The sequence below is a fragment of the Urocampus carinirostris genome, chromosome 18, assembly GCF_059441175.1.
Source record: "Urocampus carinirostris isolate Australia breed hairy pipefish chromosome 18, RoL_Ucar_1.0, whole genome shotgun sequence".
Classification (NCBI taxonomy): Eukaryota; Metazoa; Chordata; class Actinopteri; order Syngnathiformes; family Syngnathidae; genus Urocampus; species Urocampus carinirostris.
In genome coordinates, this window is record NC_142366.1 from 5,875,962 (window position 1) to 5,901,269 (window position 25,308).

At 41.1% G+C, this 25,308-nt stretch overlaps 2 protein-coding genes across 3 annotated transcripts; both read right to left on the reverse strand.

Moving 5' to 3' along the window:
• Positions 1–933: 933 nt before the first annotated feature.
• Positions 934–15,138, reverse strand: LOC148348205 (cullin-1). Its single transcript, XM_088322127.1, has 22 exons — positions 14,942–15,138; positions 13,014–13,381; positions 12,688–12,862; positions 12,455–12,622; positions 10,095–10,145; positions 9,916–10,006; positions 9,676–9,839; positions 9,449–9,611; positions 9,246–9,376; positions 9,075–9,182; positions 8,887–8,993; positions 6,668–6,716; positions 6,479–6,610; positions 6,286–6,403; positions 6,110–6,186; positions 5,931–6,049; positions 5,761–5,866; positions 4,436–4,483; positions 4,287–4,369; positions 4,106–4,211; positions 3,935–4,048; positions 934–1,517 (listed from the first exon to the last, which is right to left on the reverse strand). The coding sequence occupies exons 2-22, from the start codon at positions 13,151–13,153 to the stop codon at positions 1,437–1,439; spliced, it is 2,331 nt and encodes a 776-aa protein (XP_088178253.1). The 5' UTR covers positions 13,154–13,381; positions 14,942–15,138; the 3' UTR covers positions 934–1,436.
• Positions 15,139–19,505: 4,367 nt separating this feature from the next.
• LOC148348206 (uncharacterized) lies at positions 19,506–24,792 on the reverse strand. 2 transcript variants are annotated; one of them, XM_088322292.1, is made up of 4 exons: positions 23,792–24,786; positions 23,534–23,592; positions 19,992–20,075; positions 19,506–19,874 (listed from the first exon to the last, which is right to left on the reverse strand). In XM_088322292.1, exons 1-4 carry the CDS (start codon positions 24,088–24,090, stop codon positions 19,792–19,794), a joined length of 525 nt encoding a protein of 174 aa, XP_088178418.1. In that variant the 5' UTR covers positions 24,091–24,786; the 3' UTR covers positions 19,506–19,791. The 2 variants fall into 2 exon arrangements, with proteins under 2 accessions (XP_088178418.1, XP_088178419.1); XM_088322293.1 differs by lacking the exon at positions 19,992–20,075 and having other exon boundaries at positions 23,792–24,792.
• Positions 24,793–25,308: the final 516 nt, after the last annotated feature.

Here is a 25,308-nt window from a genome sequence, read left to right on the forward strand (position 1 = left end):
GTACATATTAAACAACAAATGTTATTGACACACTGTCACAAACGTAAACCCATGCTGTTTTTGTGGCTCTCTCTATTGTCCTCCTACCTTTATAAGTATCCCTTTCCCTTGGTTCCTAGCTAGTTCCTTGTCTTCTTTGTCACATCCCAACCACCCTTGTCTCAGCTCAAGCAGGGATTGTAGAATGCAAGCGTTTCCAAAAAGTTAGGGTATCAAATGAGAGTTTTTAGGTAAATAAGGAGTCACTGTTTTGAAAAGGAATAGATAAGATTTAAAATGCAGGATTAAAAGACAAGAATTAGGGTCTCAAGTCATTTTTAACAAAACAACCCTAACGCTTGAATCATTTTACCAAGTATGGTATACATAATGTTTGAGCCAATTTGGGTGATTCTGTACATAACCCAGGAACTCAAATCAAATGTATCCATGTTATGTATCCGTCACTTTTTACAATATTTGGTTCAGTTGGTGCAAAACAACTCACGATTACCCATTTGGATAAAACAACGCCGAACCTTAAATCAAATGTATCCATGTATTGATTTTGTCATTTTGACCCAATTTGGTCTTTCTGTACTAAAACTGAATCAAATCCATCCATGTAGTGTATGACCATATTCAGGGCTTTTGTGCAAAACATCCCAGAAATTTGATTGAACCGTAATTTATCCATATAAGGTATCAGTTATTTTTTCCCCCATTAGGTCACGTTAATTCTACGTATGTTGCATTTATCCTTTGACTTTTTGGTTCTCACTTTGTTACACTAGAGCTAGTTGCCACATGACACCATCCGTCCCTTTAAAGAAATGAATCTCGAGCCAAACTGCTTGACCCAGTTCAATCCCTCACGTGACAATCATTATTTTTTACTTTCTGAACCTATAATCTCAAAGAAATAAAGAGGTGACACAATAAAAGGTCGGTGAATGTTTACGAAACCTTTTTAATTGTTTTATCACACATTTAGAAAATGAAGCACACTATACAAATGTCGTCCTGCGCGAGAAGAAGCGGGAACATGCAGAAACCTTTGGATATGGCTCTCTGATTGGCTGAAGGCTAGTCATGAGAACGGCAAGGCGCTCTTCCTCTTATAATCTGGGCCTATTTACAACGTGCGTCAGTTGTAGGGGTTGAGAGTGTGTGTGTTCGTGTGGGGGAGAGATTTGGGTTGCGTGTTCAATTCCTTCATGACTGGCGGAAGAGAGAGAGCAGATGTCCGAGTTGGAATTCCGATTCGGGTGCTCCGGTGTCGCGCACGCACACACGCAAAGTAACTGCCGCGCACGTCATGAGCCACACTTTATTATTGAGACATAGGAGGGAGAAAGGAAAAAAAACAAGAACACATAAAAAATAAAACTCAGCCGTTGTGGAGGGCGCTCGAGTGTGTGCGTGCGCGATTTGGGGGGCGGGTGTTGAAGTTTTCCTCATGCCAGGTAGCTGTATGTGTCTTTCTCGCCGTCCACTCGTTCCAGGTACTCCTTCTCAATTAGGATGTCGATGCATTTCTGTAAACAAGGGGGAGAAGGAAAAGGTCAGTCATCTTATTTTCCCGATTATAAAGGTACCCGTAATAGGATGAGATTTTCAAAATTAGCCACACGCTCTTTAATGCGTGTGTGTGTTTTGTTCAAAGGCGGATGTAGTAGAGGACACCGTGAAAATGGGTAAGTATAGGCGTTGATTGAATGTGAAAGTATGCGTGTTATGCAGTAGATCATGGTTTATTTCAATGCATCACCACCAAACTATACTTCTATGGCAGGGGTGTCCAAAATTTTTAGAAAGCGGGCTGGATTTGGTAAGATGAAAATGTGTGAGGAATGACCATTCAGCCTGGCATTCTTTGAACAGGGCTTTAATAAATTCACCCTCTGTGAAAGGTTTGCAGTGCTTGGCGATCAGTGTCGCAACCTCGCATTTATGTACACTCCGGGGATTTTGTGAAAACATTTATAACCACTTGTCATGGAAGCGGCAGGCCTCACAGTCAAATTTCCTTTTTTTTTATTAACAATCTTCATGTCAGAAATGGGGTGAGCTAAAATCCTCACAGAAAACAGTGGTCAACATGGCAAAAAGGCACTTGCCATCATCCGGTGAAACAATTGTGTAATCAAAAGACACTGCAGTTTTTTTAAGGATTTATAGTTCCATATTTAGGAGTGATGGTGTGTTTGGCCAGCCAAAATTGTCACAGTTCTGGTTTTAGCGGCGCTGGACAATCAGATACTAACTAATTAAAGTGAGGCAAAGTTTGCAAGCAGTCTTCGCGCCACTGTGATAGGCTGATGTATGCTGTCAAGTCACATTTATTTGTATAACCCTTAATCACAAAATGTCTAAAAGGACTGCACAGGTTACACATACACCACCCCCCGAGCTTGCCGTCAGTAAAAAGCTGGTGTGGGCACACAATTGGCCACCAAAACTAACGCCGTCGTGACATGACAGCTAGTATCCTTGGGGGCTTGTTACGTTGAACAGAAATTCATTAATTAAATCTGTCGCTGAAGAAACTCAGGAGAGCGCAAATAATGGATTCTTATCGAGTCCAGGGATCGACTGAGGGGGCGTCGGGAGAGAAAGCAACAGCGAGGCTACAGGTGTTGGGTACTGCTACATCAACAACACCGTTAAGCCACGCCTGCAGTGCCTGCCTCTCACCAACACCACATCCATTACCCATGAAATAGATGACCTGGAGCTACAACTTGTGGTAAACCGCTACATTCAGGACAGTTGTATTTTAATCACCGTTGAGACCTGGCTTAACACAAAGATAACCGATGTTAGCATGCAACTAGCCAGCCGCTCTCTAAATCACTTTCTTACAGTGAAAGGAGAGGCCCTTCAGTTTCATTTTACTTTTTTTTATATCAATGAAGATCATTCATTTAACTACAATTTTGTGATTTCAATTGTAAATGTATTGGTTGTTTGTATTATCTCAGTTGGTAAGGACGTCATCTTGAGATAAGTTTGACCCATGGAGCTGTAATGAAGGTGCCACGCTACTTCGCTAATTCTCACTTCTCGTGGGAGGTTCTGGTCCCTATTAACCAAAATATAACCAAGATATTACTGTACCATCTCAAGCCATGAGCACATTTGACAATAGTGCTAGCCATGCCAGTGGCGATTGCCATTTTACTTTTGCCAGCTGGTTGCAATCACAACAGTGCTTTTCCATGGTATCTCTTGCACTGGCATATTGTCTTTTTTTTGGCAGGTGTTACTTCTCACATACGTAGCTGCAGAAAACTAAAAAAAAATCTCATTGAGTTGGATACATGCTGTCAGGTGGCTCAAGTTGCACTCGATTCAACAGTCAATTTTAGATGATGGTATAAGAAGAGTAAACAAGGCACTGTGAGCATTTGACGCCTATGTACAGTGCCATGCATGTAAAGGAATCCTCAGAAGGATTTAGAGATGAGGCAGATGAGGAATGAGTTTCTGCCAGCATATCGGTTGGAGCTTTTGCAAGCTGAACGGCACAGAAAGTGAACTTGGCAAGGCTGACATTTGGCATAGGTGTTCTATTCAGTAACAGAACATGAGGACTTTAATGGGTTCGATTAACAACGATCACAGGGTAAAAAAATGTCTGGCTTCCTGCTCTATTTTTGTGCTTGTTTTATCAGTGATGATTGATAATTTAAACATTGTTTTAGTACTTAGTCATCAATATCAGAATAAAACACAAAATAACCCCATTATGCTCTTAATGTATTTTTAAATAGCAACACCTGTATGCTTGTGTGTGTGTGTGTGTTGTTATAAAGCAAGCTCCCTATCATTAGGTGTGTCTGTGTTAAATGCAGCAATGACACAAACTGAAACTGTGCCTTTTAGTGAGGCGTGTCTTATGGTTGCGAAATAATTTTGAACAGGATTTAACACGTGTCGGTAGCTAAAGTACCTTGATAACGGGCACACGAGGTTTGAAGCGAGACGACAGCTGGTTGAGGACCTCAGCTAGCAGCTGCTGATGCTTCAAGACTTTGCGCATCTTCATGATCCGGACGATGGCCGCCTGCAAGCACTGAAAAGTTAGCGAATGTCAACATTTAAAGAAGAGTGCTGTTCAGACCTGAATGAGGAGCTTGCGATCCTCCTCAATGTTCTTGTGCGTGGTCTCCTGCTCTTGCTTCTGCTCAGTCTTCATGGGGACGTTGATGTTGACGCGCAACTTTTTGCTTAATAAACAAAAAAACAAACACATCAGCTGTGCAGAATTGGATGAGGAGATCTGCAGATGGGCACAGCCTTACTTTTTATATCCCAGGAATAGTCTGATAATGGTGTCGGGTTTAAAGTCAACCTCGTCCACGTTAGCATTCTCGTCTTCCAGGACCTGCCACGGACAAGAAGCTCGACTGGCGTCCACCAGGACGAATGTTCAACCGCTCGCTTTACTCACCAGAAGTTTGGACTTCAACAAAATCTGCAGAACTTGAATGAGGATGTCCTGCAAAAGTGGAAAACTTGAGACGTGTGCAGTATGTCTAATTACTCTGGCATTCTTTCATTAACGCAGCTCAGAAAATCATGGTCTGTTCTCTGCCGAGGCTGGAGGACATTGCCAGGTCTCTGTACCACAGCAGAAATATTATTAAAGACTCCTTGCATATGGCATTAAGGTGTGGTATGCTGGGTAATCATCAGTAGATAGGGGAACTTTACAGAGTCATCAACACAGCCCAGAATATCATGGGCGGCTCTTTGTCCAGTCTGACAGACATCGCCAGTAAAAAGCACTAGTCAAGTCACATTTAATAAAGATTTGCCCATTATCCCAACAACAGTCAACAACAGATGGTTAAAAGCATTGAAAACTAATTAGATCATCAATTTGTTGTATCACGCGAATATGAGCCACCAATTACATTAAATTAATGCAAATAAGGGTGCAATCTATTCCGTTGTGACGCTGGGAGTTTAACACTTTGGTCCTGCAGAGAGCGCCAGCTGTTTTAATACAAAAGTTATCTTGCATTTTTAAAAATCCTAAATATTGAACATTGCATAATAAAAACAAGACTGGCATGAAAGTTTCAACTTTGTAGTGTTTGACAGTTTCATCATGAAACAAATTTAATAATTTAAGGAAACCGAGTGTTGCAGAAATACAAAGAAAAAAATTAAAATAGGTAAATACATGAAATAAAGTAAAAAAGTAATCATAATGACATGTTTAACTGTACACACGGGTCAGATTCTTGAGCATATATAATTTTCATATTGGGAATGTGTATGATATCCCAAGATTCAACAGAAAAACAAATTTGTTGACAGATTTTGAAAGGCAAGTTTGTTTACATTTTCGATATTTTTTGTGTGGATAAAAACATTGCAACACATAAAACAAAATGTATTCCTTTTTATGATAAGTCCAAATATAATATGATCTATAGATAAGGTGGTACGAAAAGACCATCTTACATATTCTCAGGTGTATAGCATACATTTGTATGTGTTTTCGTTTATTGTCAAGTTAATTGAAAAACTTATGTTTTTTTTTATTGTTTATTATTACAAGATATTCTGTTGTTTAGTGGACAATTTTTGTCCAGAAATTTAATATTTGAATAGAGGAAAAATTAAAATGTCTGAGAAATCAGATTTATTGATAAATCGAAAACATAATCACCCGATTCACCGATTATGAAATTAATCATTAGAGCCCTAGCCATGTCTAAACAATTTTAGCAATAACAACAAAGGATCCAATTCCTGCAAGTGTACCGTTTTGATCTGCGTGCTGTCGGAGAGCTGCTGCACGCTGTAGCTGTCCTCCGTGTTGTACTGCAGCAAGATGGCCATCTGCAAGGTGGAGGCCTGTAGCGTGTACCTATAAGAGAGCGTCAACGTGACGATGTGCAGACACGTACAAGATTCAGGTGGGAGGAACATGCCTGTTCTTGAAGCAGTTGGCCACCAGCTCGCCTTTGGAGAGGTGGTAGAGCCACGTCAACTTCCTGCCACTGTGTCTGCTGGCGTAGAAAGCCGTAAAGCGCTGGTAACTTCTTTCCAACTGCACACAAGAAGGTGTTTATCAGTCAGTCAGAAGGACAAACATGTGTGTGGTGGTTACCTCAGATGGGAGCGCGAAGGTACAAGACTGCTGGAAAGGCCACGAGCCAGAACTCAGAACCTGAATACTGAAATCCACTGAAAACACAACACAGTCTTCATGACAACTGCACGAAATGATCCCCAAAAATATTTTTTCAAGGTACTAAGATAACAGATTACAAAATTTTGACTGACAGTCGAGAGGTTCCGAATTGGTGAGGTGCTTTTTGAATTGCTCGTTGAGGTCCTTGCTGACGCCGATGTCCTGGAACATCCGCTGAAGTTTGGATGTGTACTCGAAGCCGCACGCTTGCTGCAAAGGTGAAAAGAGAACGAGTGTGATTTTTTTTTTAAAGGCCACCCTCAAACTTGTCAGGCAGCTCAGCACCTTGAGTTTGGAGATCATGCTGGCCTCGGCGTCGTCACTGGCACTGTTCTGGTGGACCAAACGCTTGGCCAGCATCTTGGCATAAAACTTCTGGAAAACGTCCTTGTCCTCGATGTACTTGAAAACCACCATCTGGAAGATAGTGATTTTGTAGGCCTGGCTAATTGAAAGGTGTTGCGATCGCCTTACCACTTGGTTTAGCGTGTCCTCTAGCTCCGCTTCCTCTGGGTTCTTGGAGCTAACAACGAACAAAAGGTCAACATGTTGGAAAAAAATTTATAACAAAATTGGGATTTAATAAATAAGGAAAGTAGATCGGGTGTGGGAAAGTAACAACTGAGCTGCGTGATGTAAAATTTAACAAAAACAAAAACATTTTTTACGAAAACAACCAGAAAGGCATTACACCTAAAAATGATTGAGGGAAGAAAGGCTCAATTGTAGAGTTACAAGAATTAAGGGTAAGGTTATCAAATAAAGCTTTAAGTTTGTTTCCAATTTAAAGAACCAACTAATAAAGTTTGCCAATTTTTCTTTAACACAATAAAAGTAAGAAAATAACACAAACCAAAACATTTATACAAACTTTCAAACTGATATTTTGGGGTTCTTAGGAACAGCTAATAAATAATCTCATACATTTTGCATCTAGTTTCTATCCTATTTGTGAGATGTAAAGACCAGACTTGGGGAGTAACGGAATACATGGAACGGCGTTACGTAATTTAGATACCAAAAAAATGTAATTGTATTCCGCTACAGTTACAGAAAAAAAGACGTAATCAAATTACAGGTACATTTAGTAAAAATAAGGATTATTTTGCAGGATTACAATTTTATTTATAAGTATATTTATATATACATAATGTGCCGATACATGAATTGTGCCTATCATCATTTCATTATGCTGTCACTGACACTGGAGAGAGATCGACAGAGATAGGGGTCACACACGACGTGCGCGCACCACTACAACACTTCATGACTCACGGCACCGAGAGAATCTTTGCAGTTGCTGGCATGGCCTCCAATGAAAAGAATGCCTTTATTGGGTGGCAATTTCGTCATTATTTTGTTCATCGAGCTGAAAAGGGCAACAAAAACACCGTGCAGCGTAAAACACACTTTTGTCTTTTATTAGCATATTTGGTATTTGAGTAATCCAAAAGTAATTGAAAGTAATCACGTTACATTACTGTAATATTATGGTACTTGGATTACGTTACTGACTACATTTTTTAACAGGTAACTAGTGACTGTATCGGAATACATTTTTAAAGTAACCCTCCCAACCCTGGTACGGACCTATGACTAGGTTCACATGAAAAGGCTTAACGCTGAATTCCGATTTTTGGGTGAAATCAAATATTTTTGTGAGATTGTTAACATTTCCAACTAAATGCGACTTGTATTTCAATTGATCTTCTGTGTAAACACCACAAGAGACTCGCATGCGCGGAAAAGGACACGTGACGTCACACACAATCCGCTCATGTTTGTGGAAGTACTCGTATAAATTAAATCCAAAACCTCGCTTTCCCCTTGTGTAGTGTGATTTGAATGTTAATATTGTTAACTACCACTACATTGAAGGGACAGTGTGTAGTAGTTAGTGCCTCCTAGTGGTAGAAAAAAAACTTTAATCTAGTAAAAAAAAAAAGCAACAACAAAAACAACATTGATCTGAGTAGTAGGCAAAAATACATAATCACACCATTCTTAGATTTTATTTAAAAAATCTTGGGAAAAAAAAATGCATATTTATTTTTCACTGAGGAATCTCTTCTCTGATTCATGTTCTTCCGGCAGGATGCAGTCACACTCTGCTATGTATTACTGACCTTTGCTCGTCCCAGGCAAGACAGGGCAATCTAATGGTCCAATATTACAATATTATTAGACCTTTAAGAGTGAATTCAAGCGACATATTGTGAATTTAGTTGTATACGACGCAATGTTGGCTGTTCCATGAGTAACAAAATAAACAAGTGTTCATCTTCCATGAATGTGTGGTTTCATGAAACTTCTGATTTGTCCGCTTCCTTCGGCCAGGTTGAAGGCAGAATAGTGACGTCTGCCGCACTGTGACGTGCAAGTCATATGAATGCTCTCCGACTGTTCACACATAAGCCGTATTAGATATATGTATGATATGTATTGGACTTTAACAGATCGGATACAGGTCACATCTGTTCCCTGCAGTGTAAACCTAGACTAACTTTTCCCCTATTTTCATTTTTATTGCAATTGTATTGTCAAAAATTCAATTTTTGTGTTTCTTTCTCAAACCAGGCATACTGAATATGAAAAAGAAAATAATTCATCAACGTTGATAAAGAAAACAAAAGATGTTAAAATAGGGAGAATAAAGACAATGGAAAAAAAATCATGAGGTTGCACCGTCTTACCTCTTCTTAAGCAGCGAGTCACAGTATCTGGCAAGCAGTTCGGGCGATTTGCTGGACGACTGCGCCATCCTGGTGACGGCGTTGTTGTTGATGAAGCGGCCGCATGCCTGAGAGGACATTTGAAGATAATGTAACAAATATGCCACCCTATTCACTCTCGTTGATCCCAACTGGCTGGGGGAGCTTACCTTGTCCAGCGCCGCCACGAAGCCAGCGTCGTTGTTGAAGGCCGACATGACCAAGGCGTTGTACTTTTTGTGCACGTCCAGCGTGGTCTGAACATACACTTTCGGTTCCTGCAACAAAGACACGATTGAAGTGGGAAGTTCAGTTTTCTCGCTCATTGGGCGCCGCCGTACGTGGAGCGCCGCCTCGCCGCATTTCTCGATGGCAGCCAGGCCCTGGTTGTGAATGTGTGTTTCCAGGAGCTTCTTTAGCTCTCCAAGGCCGTCAGTGATGCGTGACACCAGGTTGTACATGCGCCCCAGGTCTGGAAAGTTTAAACATACTGGTCATCTTTCGCAAAAATTAACACTAGCAGGAAGCTCAATTCACCGCTTACCTTCATTCTTGTCAGCATCCAAAAGGTTCTGGAACTCCGTGTGGAAGATCTCCAGGTGCTTCTCGATGAGGACCTGCTCACACTTTCTAGCCAACTCGTCCTGCGTGGACTCGTGAAGGTAAACCTGCACACGCCGCTGCTCCTCTAGCAACCGGGCCTCCGCCTGCCGTTAACATCCCAGTGGTGTGGTCATCAGTCTCGCCGCTGTTAACTGTGTGTGCTCTTACCTTCTTCATGTACTCAGTGACAGGGTTCTGCTGAAGGAACTCCGTGCTCTCGCGCGTGTAGAAGCGTTCTGTATCCGTCAGGAACTGGCACTCAAAGTATTCCTTGTAGACAGAAAGTGTAGGACCTTTGGCGAAGGCGTCCTCCTCATTGAGGCCAAGCTCCACTACGGAAGAATGATTGTTGAGGAATTTGTGACCTGAAATTTTTCAAGAAAAAAAAAAAAAATCTACAGCACTCACCATAGGACTGGACCACGCCGCTAATGAGGCGAGTGTTGATGGTCTCGCCGTTTCTCTCTCGTTCTATGAGCTTCAGTACAGCATTTGTGACCTGACGGATAAAGTTCGTATTGATTGATGGACGAATGAGCAAGTAAAGCATATATGATGAAAAAGATCAGGTATTTAAGTAAACACACCTGTTTATTCAGGGGTCTGAACAAACACTCCCTCCAAGTAACCAGGGCCAGCTGCAAAGAAGAACATGCCGGAACATCGAAATTGCACCACAAATTGTCATACTAGCACCATCTGGTGTTAATTTTAAGGTAGTGCAGTTTATTTTATTGAGGTCTGTTATTGCTATCACTGTTACCAAATGAGGGACCAACTCCACTTATTTACCGCATTTTCACCCTCATTATGCACAAATAAGTCTCAAATTTCATTCAAAATCTACGGCGCGCCCTATCATGCAATGAGCCCTAACGAGTTATGCGCTCTGTGTCTCATGAAGAGTGACGGATGGAGACCAGCTTGGTGACCTTAGGGCTGTGCGCTCGCTCCCGAGGATGGAAGGTCACTGGTTCGAGCCTTGGTAAAGTCAAGACCTAAAACAATTTTTGGGTGAAATCCCATGTTTTGGTGAGATCGTAAACATTTCCAACTAAATGCTACATCTATGTGTCTTCTGTGACTTTTAATCGTCCGTTTGATTGTTCACATAAAAACTCTTGTGATAGATAACAGTGGAATGGTGTGGAAGGTAAGTCAGTTGTTTGCAGATGACACAGCTCTTGTGGCTGATTCTGAGGAAACATTGAGAAGGTTGGTAATGAAGTTTGGAAGAGTGTGTGATAAGCGTAAGTTATGTGTGAATGTTGGTTAGAGTAAGGTGATGAAGTGTTCACGTGTTGGAGTGGGCATGGGGTTGGAAATAAAGGTGAATGGACAGGTGCTGGAAGAAGTTGAAAGCTTTAGGTACTTGGGTTGTGATGTGGCTGCAGTTGGTGGAGTGGACTGCGAGGTATTGCACAGAGTGAATCAAGGAAAAGTCTGAGGAGAGTGATGAGCAAAAAGAGTTTGAGTATGGATGTAAAGAGGGGACTGTATGAGAGTGGGATTGTGCCGACTGTGTTGTATGGTGCAGACTTTGAGCCTGAATGCAGATTTGAGAAGGAAATTAAATGTTTTTGAGATAGAGAGTTTGAAGAGTATCTTAAGAGTGACAAGATTGGATAGATTGAGAAATAAAATAGTGAGAGACAGAACTGGAGTAGTAGTGGAACTGAGCAAGCGTGTGAATAGGTGAGTACGCGGTTGGTTTGGACACATGGAGAGGATGGATGAGGAGCGAATGTTGAAGAGGATCTAGAGAGCAGAAGTGAATGGATGGAGACCAAGAGGAAGGCCGCGATTGACGTGGATGGATAGTGTTGAGTGCACTGCAGGAAAGAGGTCTAAATATAATGGAAGCTCGAGCTCTTGTTGGTGAAAGGAATGAGAGGAGAGGTGTTGTAAAAGGATAGTAGGATGTTTGGACGCGTTCTAAGGGATGGGTATGCACCCGTATGATGCGGCAGGGGTAAACCAGTGAAAGCCGTCGGGCCCTGCTGTTGAACATAAGAGTGTGTTGTGTCACCCTGACCCGAGTGACAGGGCCGCTTCCTAGTGTCCCGTTTCATCTGGAGGGGCATAAGCAGGACCAACTTAGGTGGCGAGGTGCTCAACTTGTTTGGGTGTTTGGGCATTTGGGTTGGCCATGGTCCAAAATGTTTGTTGCTACTTTTCCCCTTTTTTTATTTTCTTTTTTGTTATGTGTTTGTCTTGCTGTCGGTCACCCCTCTCGAGGGATATGGCCAGGGTAGATAGATAGAATTGTTTGATTGCCACCATTTCCTGCTTGCGCGGAATAGGCCGTGTGAAGTCATGCATTGTAAGCGGAGGTGCTCATGGATGCTGACGCCGTAGCGTTTCAAAGAATTAAAGGTTATTGTGCTATCGGAGGCTGAAGAGAGTATCCCCCCCCCCCCCCCCCCAAACATGAATTATATCCTAGACCTCACTTTCCCTCCACTGAACGCTTTCTGTGTTTTCGTCCGCAGTGTGATTTTGACGCTACGCGGAAGAACATGGAAACCAAGCAACTACCAGAGAATTGAAGATTAATGAATGGAAGGTTCGCAAGTTGGTGGAAGCTGAAAAACGAACGACAAGTTTTTATCCTTGTGTGTTTACTTTGTTATCAATACTTAAATAAACCACAACCCAACTCAGTTTTGCTCCTGCTGTTTTTTTTTTTAAACGCACACTTGTATGCTTGTCTGTGTGGTTGCAAGGGGGTCGTGCGGCACTTGCACCCAATGAGTCAGTGCATCTTATGTGTTGATAAATACAGAAATAGAACCAGCTACAGAGAGTGCGCCTTTAAAAACTGTGCGCCTTATGGCCATAAAAATACTGTAATAAGCCATCTTAGACCAGAAAATGTTTTGTTTTTAGATTGTGTATTTGGTGACAATGTTAGTTTAGTAACTTTAGAGAAGGGTTTGGTTCTGACCGAGTAGATTTCGTAAATGCCCTTGCGTCCCTCGTCACACTCCCGCCGAACCCAGTGGCGGTTGAGGTAGGCACAGATCCCGTTGAGGACTTTACTGGAGAAGCGGTAATCCTCCCACTGTTGAGTGTAGAACTTGAGTACACATTCGTCCATGAGATCTTCCCCATCCTAGTTGGGCATCAAAACAAATGTTGAGAAATGCAGAGCGGTCTGTAAGCAGCGTGTCAACTCACCTTTAGCAGGCTGGTCAGATAATTTTTTAAGAACTCTTTTAGCCTCTTGTAGAGCTCAAGGCCGACAAACTGGGCTCCACCTTGTGTGGAGGACTTTTTGGAGGGCTTGCTGGGGGGCACCGAGCCCCTGCCCTGGTTGGACTGGTGCACACTGGTGCAGTAGTTGTAGACGTGACTGACAAGAGGCGTTAAGGAAACGTGGGCAAATGGATGTGAGCTTAATTTGGGGAAGAAAAGGGTGAGAAACATATAGAAATAAGGATAAGTTCATAAAATTAGGAGTGAAAGAAAGAATCTGAAAAACATGTGTGATCCTTTGCGGATACGTGTAGAGTTCCATGTATCTGGACTTGGCCATGCTCTGCCTGGTGTAGACCTGCTGGATTCCGGCCCGTAAGTCATCCCAGATCTGGTCCAGGCCGATCTGTTTGAGGCCATGTTGGTTCTGGGTCCGATTGGATGACATGGCGGCTCCTGCCGGGACTTCCCTGGCGATGCTACCGCCGGGCGGCGGGGCCGTTCTCCTGCGACGGTGCGGGCGGAGCGGTGCGTGGCTCTCACAATGCGGGCTCCATTGGGCTTCAGCGCTGATGACGGGTCTGGGCGGGGCCGTGCTCCCGCTATGCACAGGCAGGTGGCGCTGCGTGCCGCTCCTACACCCCAGAGCTCCCACCCTCTCTTGTCACCAGATCACCTGGGAAGAAATAGATAACTCATTGAACTTTTTGGGGGAGCAGATTAGTAATTGTCCACCTATAATGCTTCAAAACATAATTGATAATGACCTCAATTCGGATGATTTTATTGGATTAAGATTTTTAGCGTGAATTATTTGGTCCTCTTAGGGAAACTCCCACCGACTGTACTGGGAGAAAACAACAGGCATTACATTACAACAACAGCAGAATGAAAAATATACATGACGGGGGGACAGTCAGGGCAGCTTTGTAGAAGGGTAATGGCAGAGGAGATCAGGCTTTTCCCAAGGCGGGAACTCCTGAATCTTATTGTCCTATATTTGCGTCTTGACAATAATGGGACGAAGTATTGTTGTTGTGGGGACCAAGTAACATCAAATAGAACCTCAAAAGATCAATTATCCAGCAGGAAATCGGAGCAGCACAGTAACACGCTGGGCTAATTCCAGATTAGGCCAAACGTCACCTCAATGACACTTTCTGTTGCCACTCCTCCAGGTATCCTGCATCCAGCAAGCAGGACACCCCAGAGAAGTTGCACCTTCACCACAGCAACAAGGGAAGATGCTGAACCAATAGACGACTGACCCACAATTATTAAAAAACTCAAAAGGTAAAGAGATTAAACATTTTGACTTTGTTTTTGACACCTCTCAAACATGCTTAACTTATTAATGAACATTTCATGTCGTCCTCCTTAGCACCTGTTGCTGTCCAGAAATCAGAGACTGTTGCTTAACGTCATTTGGGGGAAAGAGCAACAACATTCGGGCAACGGTGACGCCTCTTAAGTATAAATCTTGACTGAGAAAAAAAGTCTCAACTCTTTTCTTTAAGTTACATTAGATCAGATGTCGCCCTCAATGCTACACCAAACCTCAACACAAATATCTCAGGGTAACTAAGAATCATCTTTCACCTTACTCAAGATCATGTAAATATTTTCGAGACAAGTGGTCAAGTTACGTACACTTGCCAAGTTTTCTTCAGCAATCCAATCACGATGAGAACAAGCAACTGGAATAAGGACTTACGTATCGACACAACTAAATTCGAATCTTAACTATAGACCACAACGTTAGATTAGAACAAAGATCACAATCTTTTTAACTTCCAAAAGTCCCGACTGTAGAGTTTACACCCCGTCAATTAGATAATTCGTTCATCTGCCACCTTGTCGACCATTTCAAGCCCCAAAAAGTGAAGTTATTCCCCGAGTGGGACACTACTACGCAATCGTACTAGCCGCCTAGCCCAGTAGCTATTACGATTAGCCACGTTAGCTTCACTCGAGCTCACTTCATGGGAGCGATTAGCGTAAAAGCGGCGTCACGATTTTTGTCGGTACCGCCATCTAATCCCCCGCGAAGCCACCGATGTGAATTTTATCCCCGGGAAAAAAAATTCTCCAGCGTGCTCATGTTAAGTGTTTAAAATGGCAGCCAGTCCCCCGGTAATGAGTCAGGAAAACACACCACTAGCATGTAGCATTAGCTGGCTAGTTTAGCGCTTAATAAGTCGAGGACGGAGGAAAATGGCTTCGTAAATAACCTTACCATGTTTCTATGGCGTAACTCTCAATGTGTAACTGCGGTCTGGTGTCGTTGGCGTCAGTTGTGTCCTCTTCCTGCCGCCGCCGCTAATGATCGTCGGTGCGGCGGCTTACTGCTGCTAGGTGCGGCTAAGTGCTAACTCGCTTTGCTCTGCACAAAGATCAGCTCAGCAAGCGCCGATTCATGCTGCCTTCGTGGACACTGGGAAAAATGACGGTCGAGAAGGCAAAATAATAACTGGTTGTTTTAGTGTAAACGTCGACGTAATTGTTGTTAAAATTGAATGTAAATTTTATTGTGGCACTTATACATTAGCAATATTAGAAATTTCAGCAACATTGCATCTTTCCCCACGAAATTTCTCGTAATTTTTGTGAAATGGTCTTTCTCGACAATTTTGTCCCGAAGTACGAACAAATAACGGACTAATATATGTATATAAATGTGTGTATGTATATATATATATATATATATATATATATATATATATATATATATATATATATATATATATATATATATATATTCCATATATGCCCCCCGGGGCGCAGTTTGCTCAACTAATGCTCTCTCTCTCTCTCTCTCTATGTATATATCTCATTAGCCATACCGCTTATCCTCATAAGGGTCACGGGGGGGCTGGAGCCCATCCCAGCCATCTCCGGGCAGTGGGCAGGGGACACCCTGAACTGGTTGCCAGCCAATCGCAGGGCACACAGGGACAGACAACTCATTCGCTCATTCACACCTAGGGACAATTTGGACCGGCCAATTCACCTGAAATGTATGTTTTTTTTTGGAACGTGGGAGAAAACCCGAGTGCCCGGTAGAAAACCCACGCAAGCACGGGGAGAACATACAAACTCCGCACAGGAAGCCTGGAGCTGGATTTGAACCCACGCTGGAGGTTCCCATGACATGAACTATATATATATATACTGTGTATATATATATATATATATATATATATATATATATATATATATATATATATATATATTATACTGTGTGTGTATATATATATATCTCAATATATATATATATATATATATATATATATATATACTGTATATATATATATCTCATCTCATCAGCTGCACCGCTTATCCTCAGTAGGGTCGCGGGGCTGTATATATATATATATATATATATATATATATATATATATATATATTTATATCCATTCTTCATCTGCACCGCTTATCCTCAGTAGGGTCGCAGGGGTGCTGGAGCCCCTTATATATATATATATATATATATATATATATAAATTCTTCACTGTTACGGTCACGGGGGTGCTGCAGCCCATCCCAGCTAGCGTGTACACAGGACAGTTCTGAGGTCATGGGTTCAAATCCACCTACAAGCCTTCCTGTCCAGAGTTTGTATGTTCTCCCCGTGCTTGCATGGGTTACCTCCTGGGCACTCCAGTTTCCTCCCACATTCCAAAAATCATGCATGAGGTGAATTGTTCCCTAAGTGTGAATGAGCAGGTGAGTGATCTGTCTCTGTGTGCCCTGCAACTGGCTGGAAATCTGTTCAGGGTGTCCCTTGCCCACTGCAAGATAGCTTGAATGGGCTCCATCACCCCTGCGGCTCTACGGAGGATAAGCAGTACAAATATTGGATATACTGCACATTTATTTGTTTATTTGCTGCTTAATTTCTTCCGCTTTAACACAAATAATATTGAATTTCATAGTTTGTGGTATTATTTTTGTCAGTAAATACATTAAAATAAAAAGGTAAACACAATGTATCCCTAAGAGTCATCTTCATTTGCAAAATAACTACATTTCAGGAAAAAAAAGATGTTATATTCTCTTAATATTTGGCTGAGCACATGACGAAAACATACTCTGGGTCCAAAGGTCCCTGAAAGCAGCATTTACGTCGCAAGTTGTTGGACTACAAATGTGGCCGCCATCCCGCAGGGATCCATACAAAAACTGTAATACGGCGTGGGACCCATATAATTAGACAGGTATCGAAATTACTTTTAGTTTTTCCTTAATTTGAATCTTTACTAATTTTATCCAATATAATTTTAAATATTTTTCAAAGTTTTTTTAATTAAGTTAATCCCGTTGTCCCTCGTCTAATCTTGGTGTAAACGATGTTCATAATGTTGTGATCAATGACAAAGACAATTCAATTCAAATTTCCAATTCAGTTCCTCAATGAAATTGCATTCCGTATTCGGTGATACACTTTTATGTGTGGAATAAAAATAAAAAATAGTTTCTAATATTCTTGTTATCTATTATTTTCAAATGTTTTTCAGGTTTTCCCCGCGTCTAATCTCGGTGTGAACATTGTTCATAATGTTGTTTTCAGTGACAATTCTTACATGCAATTACAATCTGTAGTCTGTGATACACCTTTATTCGTGAAGAACAAAAAGAAAACCTGTTAACTCAGGGGTCGGGAACCTTTTTGACTCAAAGAGCCATAAAAGCAAAATATATTAATTTTATTTTGGGAAAGAGCCACAGCATATATTATGAGACAAATTTACTAAATTGCTAAACCCGCGCCCCAGACAAAAGCTTAGTCTTCAGCACATTTATTTTTGATGATTTGATAAAAATTATGAAAAGAGAATAATGCCAGAGCCCGTGTCCCAAAATCAACAAACATACCATTTTAAACTTGTGTCTTTCTTGCAATTACTCAAGATCGGTTAAACTCATTTTGACCCTTTTTTTTCATACATATTGGTTTCAAAACCAGATGTAAGCAGTTATTTTGTAAAAACGTCACAACATTCTGCAAACAGGGAGCCTGATGTGCTTATCTATGGCGCAGACGGCGTAGGGCGAGAGATAGGAGGGAGTGCTTGCACTTTTTGCATAGCTCCACCCATCCCTCCCACTCACCCAATCAAATGACTAAGTTCTCTTCCGGTGTTTTGGCGTATTTACAGTGTGTTCTGTGGATTCATCATAAGGTATCTGAACACTGAAGACAGATAATATAGTGAGGTTTTATATAACGGATTCTTTAGCGATGTACAGCCAGAACGTGTTTTTTTTTTTTTTTTTTTTTTTTTTTTTTTTTTTTTTTTTTTTTTTTTTTTGTGTGACACCTTGACTGTAAATTGTAGTGAAAAACGTGCCCTATATATTCTGCCAAGCACTTCTTCATTGTCAGCCTTGATTTGGCTTTGTGTGTATCTAAATAGGATCAGAAGCTTACGTTTTGGACGAGATGGAGAAAATTTGCATGCAGTCAAATTTGTCTCCGAGCCACAGGTACTTATAGAAAGAGCCATTTATGGCTCGCGAGCCATAGGTTCCCGACCCCTGCGTTAACTAATCATTTTGTCACCTTTTTTTCCTTTCAAGTTTTTATTAAATGTTTATCCCAGTATCCCACGCTCAATCTCGGTGTAAACTATGTTCAGGACGATGTTATCAATGACAATAAAGGCAATTCTTATTTTCAATCTAATTCCTAAATGGGATTGCATTCTGTAGTTTGTGATACTCTTTTTTTTCATGTGTAATAAAAATAGTTTGCAGAAGAACCAAAATTCACCACAATGTCATTTACATTTATTATTATTTTTTACAAACATTTATCTGTCCACATAATGAGAAGAAAATTTTGGGTCCAAGATTCCCTGAAAGAAACATGTTCGTCAGAGAATGGGGTTGCTCTTGGACTTAAACAATGGCTGACATCACCTTTTTTTTTCCTTTTCATTTAAATCCCGTTTCAAACTCATGGCCCACAGGCTAATTGCTGAGAGAAGCAAAAGAGAAAAATGGGCTGCAGCACATCAAATAATGACGTGTAGTTTCAAACATGTCCACTAGATGTCGCCAAAGCCCATCACCACTTGGAATACCTCCGCTGTAGCTATATTTGCTGACTTCCATTAATCAACCAGAGAAACTTGAGGAAACCCATTCAGTTGTTATTTTACTTAAAATAAAAGTCACTGACGCACTGTTTAAGGTAATACAAAAAATACATTCAATAAATAGCACCTGGGTGTCTTTGCATAAGTTTAAATAAGCTTTAGCTCCTTTATATAATATATTTTAAATATAACAGCAAAGTTCTCATATTCAGGTAAACATTTTAATAAAATAATACAAATAAAATACTGCAGGAATTTGATTTAGTAATTTGATCATATTAATTGGTGTTTGTACTCTTTTTGTCACTGTCACTTGGGTTTCTCAGAGTTAAGTAAAATTTATGTAATTGTTGTTTTGCTTTTGGCTTCTTCTTTTTTACAAATACACAGTTGATAAACTCTACAAGAGGTTAAATCTCATTAAAGGTAAAAATAACAAAATATTTAACCATTTTATTATTAAATCTAGCATCCCCGAATCATAATCTATTTGTGAGCCTCAGAAAGACCCCGTGCCCTCCCGCTAAGGCACAATTTTTTAACCATTAATTTAATAGTTCGGCCCCCATGAATGTTTATTTAACATGTAGCCCTTGAACTCAAATGAGTTTGACCACTGATTTAAATATTTTGCTAATATGATAAACGTGTTAATTATTTTTAAAGAATAAACAGAAAAATCTTACTCGACAGCATTGCTTTGATGATTATCAATGAATTCAGTTTAATTATTTTGTTTTCAACTAGTCAAATGGACAATGTTTTAAAAAATATAATTTCCCAATATGCAACTGGTTATAAAAGTCGTTCTTCTGTAAAGTAATTGCATACTATTGGAAAATACAATACAAATGGAATAGATCCAATACACTTGCTGTGCTTACACATGATGTGGGACAACAATATCAATGTCAATAATGTCCAACAGGAAAACGTCTGTCCTCCCATCTGAAGGACGACTCAGGTCTGGGTTGCCTGGGTGACTTCAAAGCACTTTCAGCTTCCTCCTGGCCTGCATCATTTCCTGCTGCTGCTTCACTCGGACTTCCTCCAGACTCAAACAGCCGCCTTTGAACACACACATGTTGAAGATTCAAAATGGAGTCCTGGTGCATCCCCAAGGTGACTTCAAGTTCAACCCGGGACCTGGAATTCGCTATTGTGCTATAAAAGCTTGTTGCTCACCGACTCTGGTGGGCTGGAGGTTGATGTATGCCATGGCCCTGCTCAACCTTAACTCCTCCAAGGCTGCTAGCTCCGCCTCTGCCTCTGCTCAGCCAATCCAGACACAAATATACATGGGTCATAAATCTTATCTGGATTAATCAAGAGGGGACGTGGGCATCATTTTAAAGCTTTTGTATATGTCTGTCTTAAATTTACTACTGTAATACTACTACTACTTTGAGCAGTTTCAGTCAATGTTCCCCCTAATTTTCCACGGGTCTGAGCGTTCACACAAAGTCGTTGAGCAACGCTTGAAACAACAGTTAGCAACAGCAATCCCAAGTGTAGTCCAAAACTTGACATCACGTTACATTTTGCTGAGTTTCCAGCAATGCAAAAAAAAAATTTCACTTTTGAATGAATTGACATATGTATTATTGCAAAGGTTGTACGGCCTACATACGTCATTTGTTTTCACAACAATTCTTTCACAAGATTTCCTTTTTTTTTTTTTCCTGGTATCTTTTGTCGCATAATACTAACATTTTTGGGGGCCTATTTAGTCGGTTGCACGATACAAAACTGTATTTAATCACATTTTTTAGTGGAATTACAATGTTAGCAACACGATTGACTTGGTATAGTTGGAAATTATTTGAATGCAACACAAACTTTTTCTTCTTTTTCCCTGTTTCTTTTTAAATCCTTTAAAAAATCCCATCATGTTTATTTTTTCCTAGCTGTTACTTTTTTTCTGTTTTTTTTCTCTATTTACTTTTTCCCTTTGTTTCTTTCCTTTCTTTTTTGGGGCTTTTTTTCTGAAATTTTCCTTTTTTTTCTCTTATTTTTGTTTCTTTTTTCCTCAGCTTTTCACTACTTTTTTATTTTGGTATTTTTTTCTTTTTTTGTTCTATTTCCCCCCCTTCCTTTAAGTCATTTTACATAATATTTGGTCGTGTAGGGATTAAAGAAGCAAAAACAACCAGAAGAGCCGTTTGGGACCCGAAAGAGCCGAGCTGAGCCGAAAAAGCCAGTTCTCGAAAAAGTCTACTGACTTTACTCAACTTTGTTCTACTTCGACATTGACATCAAAATACCACATTTAGAACACAGCGTCAGGGAAACCCGTGTATTTTTACCTTCATGCAGTGTAAATTTGACTTAATTCGCTTCTTAATTAGCAATTTCGAGCCCTGATTTTTGTGAGCTGGCTAGATTTTCTTGTGCGCGGAAAAGCTCTGGGTAGTGGGCAATTGCGCACACACGCAGCTTTGAGGAAACATTGCACTGGATAGATTTTCTTGTGCGCTGAGAATGTGCAAGCAGTGCGCGATTGCGCACGCGCGCAGCTTAGAGGGAACATTGGTTTCAGTGCATTGCAGGTTAAGAAATATACCATGATCGCATATTGTTGCGAGCACTGGCTGGCAGAGTACATGTTTTGTGGGCCTGTTGGCTCTTTTTTAGATAGATAGATAGATAGATAGATACTTTATTCATCCCCGAAGGGAAATTCACTTTTCCAGCAGCATACCTAAGCTGAGAACAATCGAAAATAACTGAGAACAATCGAAAAATAACACGGGAGCTGCTGGAGTTGTCATTTTGTGCACCAAAAATGTGAGCTGCACTAAAGTGGCCGTGATTCGTTATCCCCATTCCCATATTGCTGCAAGCGAGGCCCAGAACAAGGCACTTTTGTAATGTTTTTTTGTTTATTTGCGAATATTTCAGGAGCAGAATTTGGGTGGTCAATAAATTATTTCCCACTGGTCTGGTCGCCCCACCTCTGGTGAGTTGTTACAGTGACATTTGCTTCACACATGCGGGATAACACCCCACATTCACCCAGTACCTGCCAGAGAGTTACATTTTAAAATTTGAACTAAAACAAAGTATTTATTATTCTGACATAGTTTCATAATTTTTGTTTTGACATTGCAAAACAGAACTCTGACCCAACATTGAATGCTCTATATTTCTAACTAAATGAACTACACTTGTACGGCAGGGATCCATTATTCCATTTCCCATATTTACCTCAGCGGCAACCATTAGAAGCCACTTTTGTCTGGCTTTGTGCCTTTTTTGCTGTTATTCCCACCTAAAATGAACTGCACTTGTGTGGCCGCGATCCATTATCCCCAATCTTAAATTGCTCCCAGCGAGAACTGTCACGAAGCACACATGCCTGGTGGCTCCTTTTTGTTTTTATTTCCACCGAAAACTATCTGTGCTTGTCCGGCCGCGACACATTACCACCAGCTTCCGATTCCCAGCAGAAATGGAAGAAGGAACTTTTGTATGGCATGCGGCTCTTTTTTCGCTAAAAATGAACAGCAACCGTGCAGCCTCAGTCGATAACCCTCAATCCAATATTGTTCCCTGCAAATGGGACCAGAAGATGGCATTTATTGGGGTGTTATTTCTGGCTAAAACAAACTGCACTCGTGCAGGTGTGATGAACTCTCCCCAATTCTAGATTGCTCCAACCAGGGGAGGCATGCCGTTTTGGCCCGCCTCAAATAAAGTGCAGGTTCATTGCCATTATCCATTATCCCCGTTTGACTCTATGCTGAGAGGAGGGGCTTGCAGAGCGCTTTATTTTTGGGGGGAGATTAAGACCGTTGAAGCGTGCAATTGTAGCCCACCTAAAATGATCTGCACTGTTTTGGTCGCAAACGTATGTCCCCAGTCGACTATTGCTGTGAATGGGGGGTCGAGAGAGCAAATTTGTGTTTTGTGAGGCAGCTATTTTTTCTGTTTCTTCTGCCTAAATTGAAGAGGACCCATGCGGCTGCGATCCATTATCCATGATAGACAATTGCTGCAAGCGGCAGCCAACAGAGTGCAGGTTTAATGAGTTGTGTGAGACTGTTGTGGCAAGCGCCCTCTTCTATGCGGCAGCGTGTTGGGGAGGCACCGCTAAGAAGGATTCCTCTCGTCTTATTAAACTGGTGAGGAAAGCGGGCTCTGTTGTGGGCACAGAGCTGGACAGCCTGACAACTGTAGCTGAGAGACAGGCACGGAAAAAGCTGCGCTCAATCATGGACAATTCATCACATCCACTACACAGCATCATCTCCAAACGGAAGAGCAGCTTCAGCGACAGACTGCTGTCACAGTCTTGTTCCACAGACAGACTGAGGAGATCATTTCTTCCTCATGCCATGAGGCCCTATAACTCCATCCAGGGGAGTAAAAGCCCACATTAAACCCCACCCCCACATTTGCATATTACCCTATTTTTTATTACAGTGTGTATTTTATGTAGTACTATTTAAATACTCTATATCAACACGTTATATTGGGTATTTCTGTATTCTAATTCTTTTTTAAATTATTATTTTCAAGACAAGGATACTGATGGAAGTGTGAATTCCCCTACGGGGATGAATAAAGTATCTATTTATCTATCTAAAATAAGGGTGCTAAATTGCAGATTTTTGCGTATCATGAGGGGTTCTAGTCCTCACTGACATAGATGAACAAAGGATTGTAGTACTTCTTCGCATAGGTAGAAAATGTTTAAATCTTAAATCTTTGGTGCAAAGACTCACTTCTTTTGATGTCTCTTCTCTTCTTGGGATTTGGAGGAATGACTGTGAAGGCTTGGTCACTGAGAAAATGAATACAAAATCAGACATAGGACAAAATTCTAACGCTACAATAAGAAGATGAGCGAACAAAGAGTGAAGAAGTCAGCAAGGCTCTTGATCCAGATTATGCTCTGGTCCAGATGGCAACACGCATGATGACAAGCACACCATTTTCAAAGACCTAAAACTGCATGCAAATTCTAAAGGCCAAAGTTTCACCTGAAAAATCCAAATTCCCTGTCACACATTCTTCCTGGGCGTGCGAGACAGTCGCAGTCCCTTCGCCATTTAGTGTCCATGACTGGATCCTGCCTGGCCGGAGCTCGGCTTGCAGTGGATCGTGACCTGTTGGCGCACTCGCGGGTAAACTTCTGTGCAGGTCTGGGGCAACTTGCTCCTCGGCTTTGAGGTGGATTCCCAAGTTTGGTTCTTTCCTCTACTTTGGGCTTGATGATCTTTCTTGGAGGCATCTTCTTTGGTGTTGTTGGACAAATGTCCTTTTCTCTAAGAGGGGACATCTTTCTCAAAGTATTTACACAAGCGTCTGTTTCTCTGTCTTAATGGTTGCTATAGAGCTCTGACCACATCAAGGGCACTTTGAAGTCTGATTGAGTGACTGCAATTTATTTCAAAATAAAATAATTTGTTTTTTTAATGGCCGTTTTTGACCAAAAATTACCAGTTTAGTTTGATTTAAATCACTCAATAAAAACATAAAATTCAAAATTAGAATAGCTTTGACACATTACATCCTGTTACATGACGTTCTTTGTTTATCTCAAGCTTTCATTTTTAAAACAAATTTCTTAGTTCCGGTGCTTGAAGACAAGAAACGAGCCTTGCTGGCGTCACGTTAAAGATTTGTTAACAAGCCTCATTAGTGACATCTGTCAAGCCCTGTCGAAAGAAAAAGTGCCAACATTAAAAACACAAAAAATAAAGTTTTTATTTTCGTGTTAAACTGTGACAACGTAAATATAACTGTATTATTTCTGGATGAAATAGGTTTGGTACAACTTGATGGGGTACGTGTTGTTCCATTCGTTTTTCTGGTGACCTCGTGATGGACGTCGGCCAATCAGAAAGTGCAACCAATATCGTTTGCGTTTAAATAATGTTCAGATTTTTAATTTAGTATTGTAATTTAAAAAACGATGCCATTTTTGTACACGATTTGCTAAACGTTAGTGCAGTTGTAAGGGGGCACCAACTTGCAATGTAAATACTGAAGTTTCCGGTGTTGTGCCCTTTTCCGACTCCTATGCAAATTCCTCCCCCCCTGATCGTATTCTATATAAAACGCTTATTAAAACAATAAAGCAAGCTAATTATAATAATTGGGAGATACTAGTCTATATAACGCGTTTATTTAAACAATAAAGCGCGATCGTATTTTACAAAATGCGTTTGTTAACGCGGATGGAAAAGTCACCAACGTCACTGTACGCTATGATTTCCGCAATCACAACTAATTGTACACAAATAATATTCATCTCTCATTAGCCGTACCGCTTATCCTCATTAGGGTCGCGGGGGCTGGAGCCCATCCCAGCCATCTCCGGGCAGTGGGCAGGGGACACCCTGAACTGGTTGCCAGCCAATCACAGGGCACACAGGGACAGACAACTCATTCGCTCATTCACACCTAGGGACAATTTGGACCGGCCAATTCACCTGAAATGCACGTTTTTGGAATGTGGGAGGAAACCGGAGTGCCCGGAGGAAACCCACGCAAG

What these genes read in the sequence shown, in the direction of transcription:
- LOC148348205 (XM_088322127.1), bottom strand. Translation starts at nt 13,153, where the DNA reads ATGTCATCCAATCGGACCCAGAACCAACATGGCCTCAAACAGATCGGC. An exon ending in GCATTTACGAAATCTACTCG is followed by an intron (nt 10,146 to 12,454) that starts GTCAGAACCAAA and finishes TCTTCTTTGCAG; the next exon opens with CTGGCCCTGGTTACTTGGAG. An exon ending in GCCAACTGCTTCAAGAACAG is followed by an intron (nt 5,867 to 5,930) that starts GCATGTTCCTCC and finishes GCTCTCTTATAG; the next exon opens with GTACACGCTACAGGCCTCCA.
- LOC148348206 (XM_088322292.1), bottom strand. Translation starts at nt 24,090, where the DNA reads ATGTCCCCTCTTAGAGAAAAGGACATTTGTCCAACAACACCAAAGAAG. An exon ending in GAGAAGAGACATCAAAAGAA is followed by an intron (nt 20,076 to 23,533) that starts GTGAGTCTTTGC and finishes TTGGCTGAGCAG; the next exon opens with AGGCAGAGGCGGAGCTAGCA. An exon ending in CCTCCAGCCCACCAGAGTCG is followed by an intron (nt 19,875 to 19,991) that starts GTGAGCAACAAG and finishes GTGTGTTCAAAG; the next exon opens with GCGGCTGTTTGAGTCTGGAG.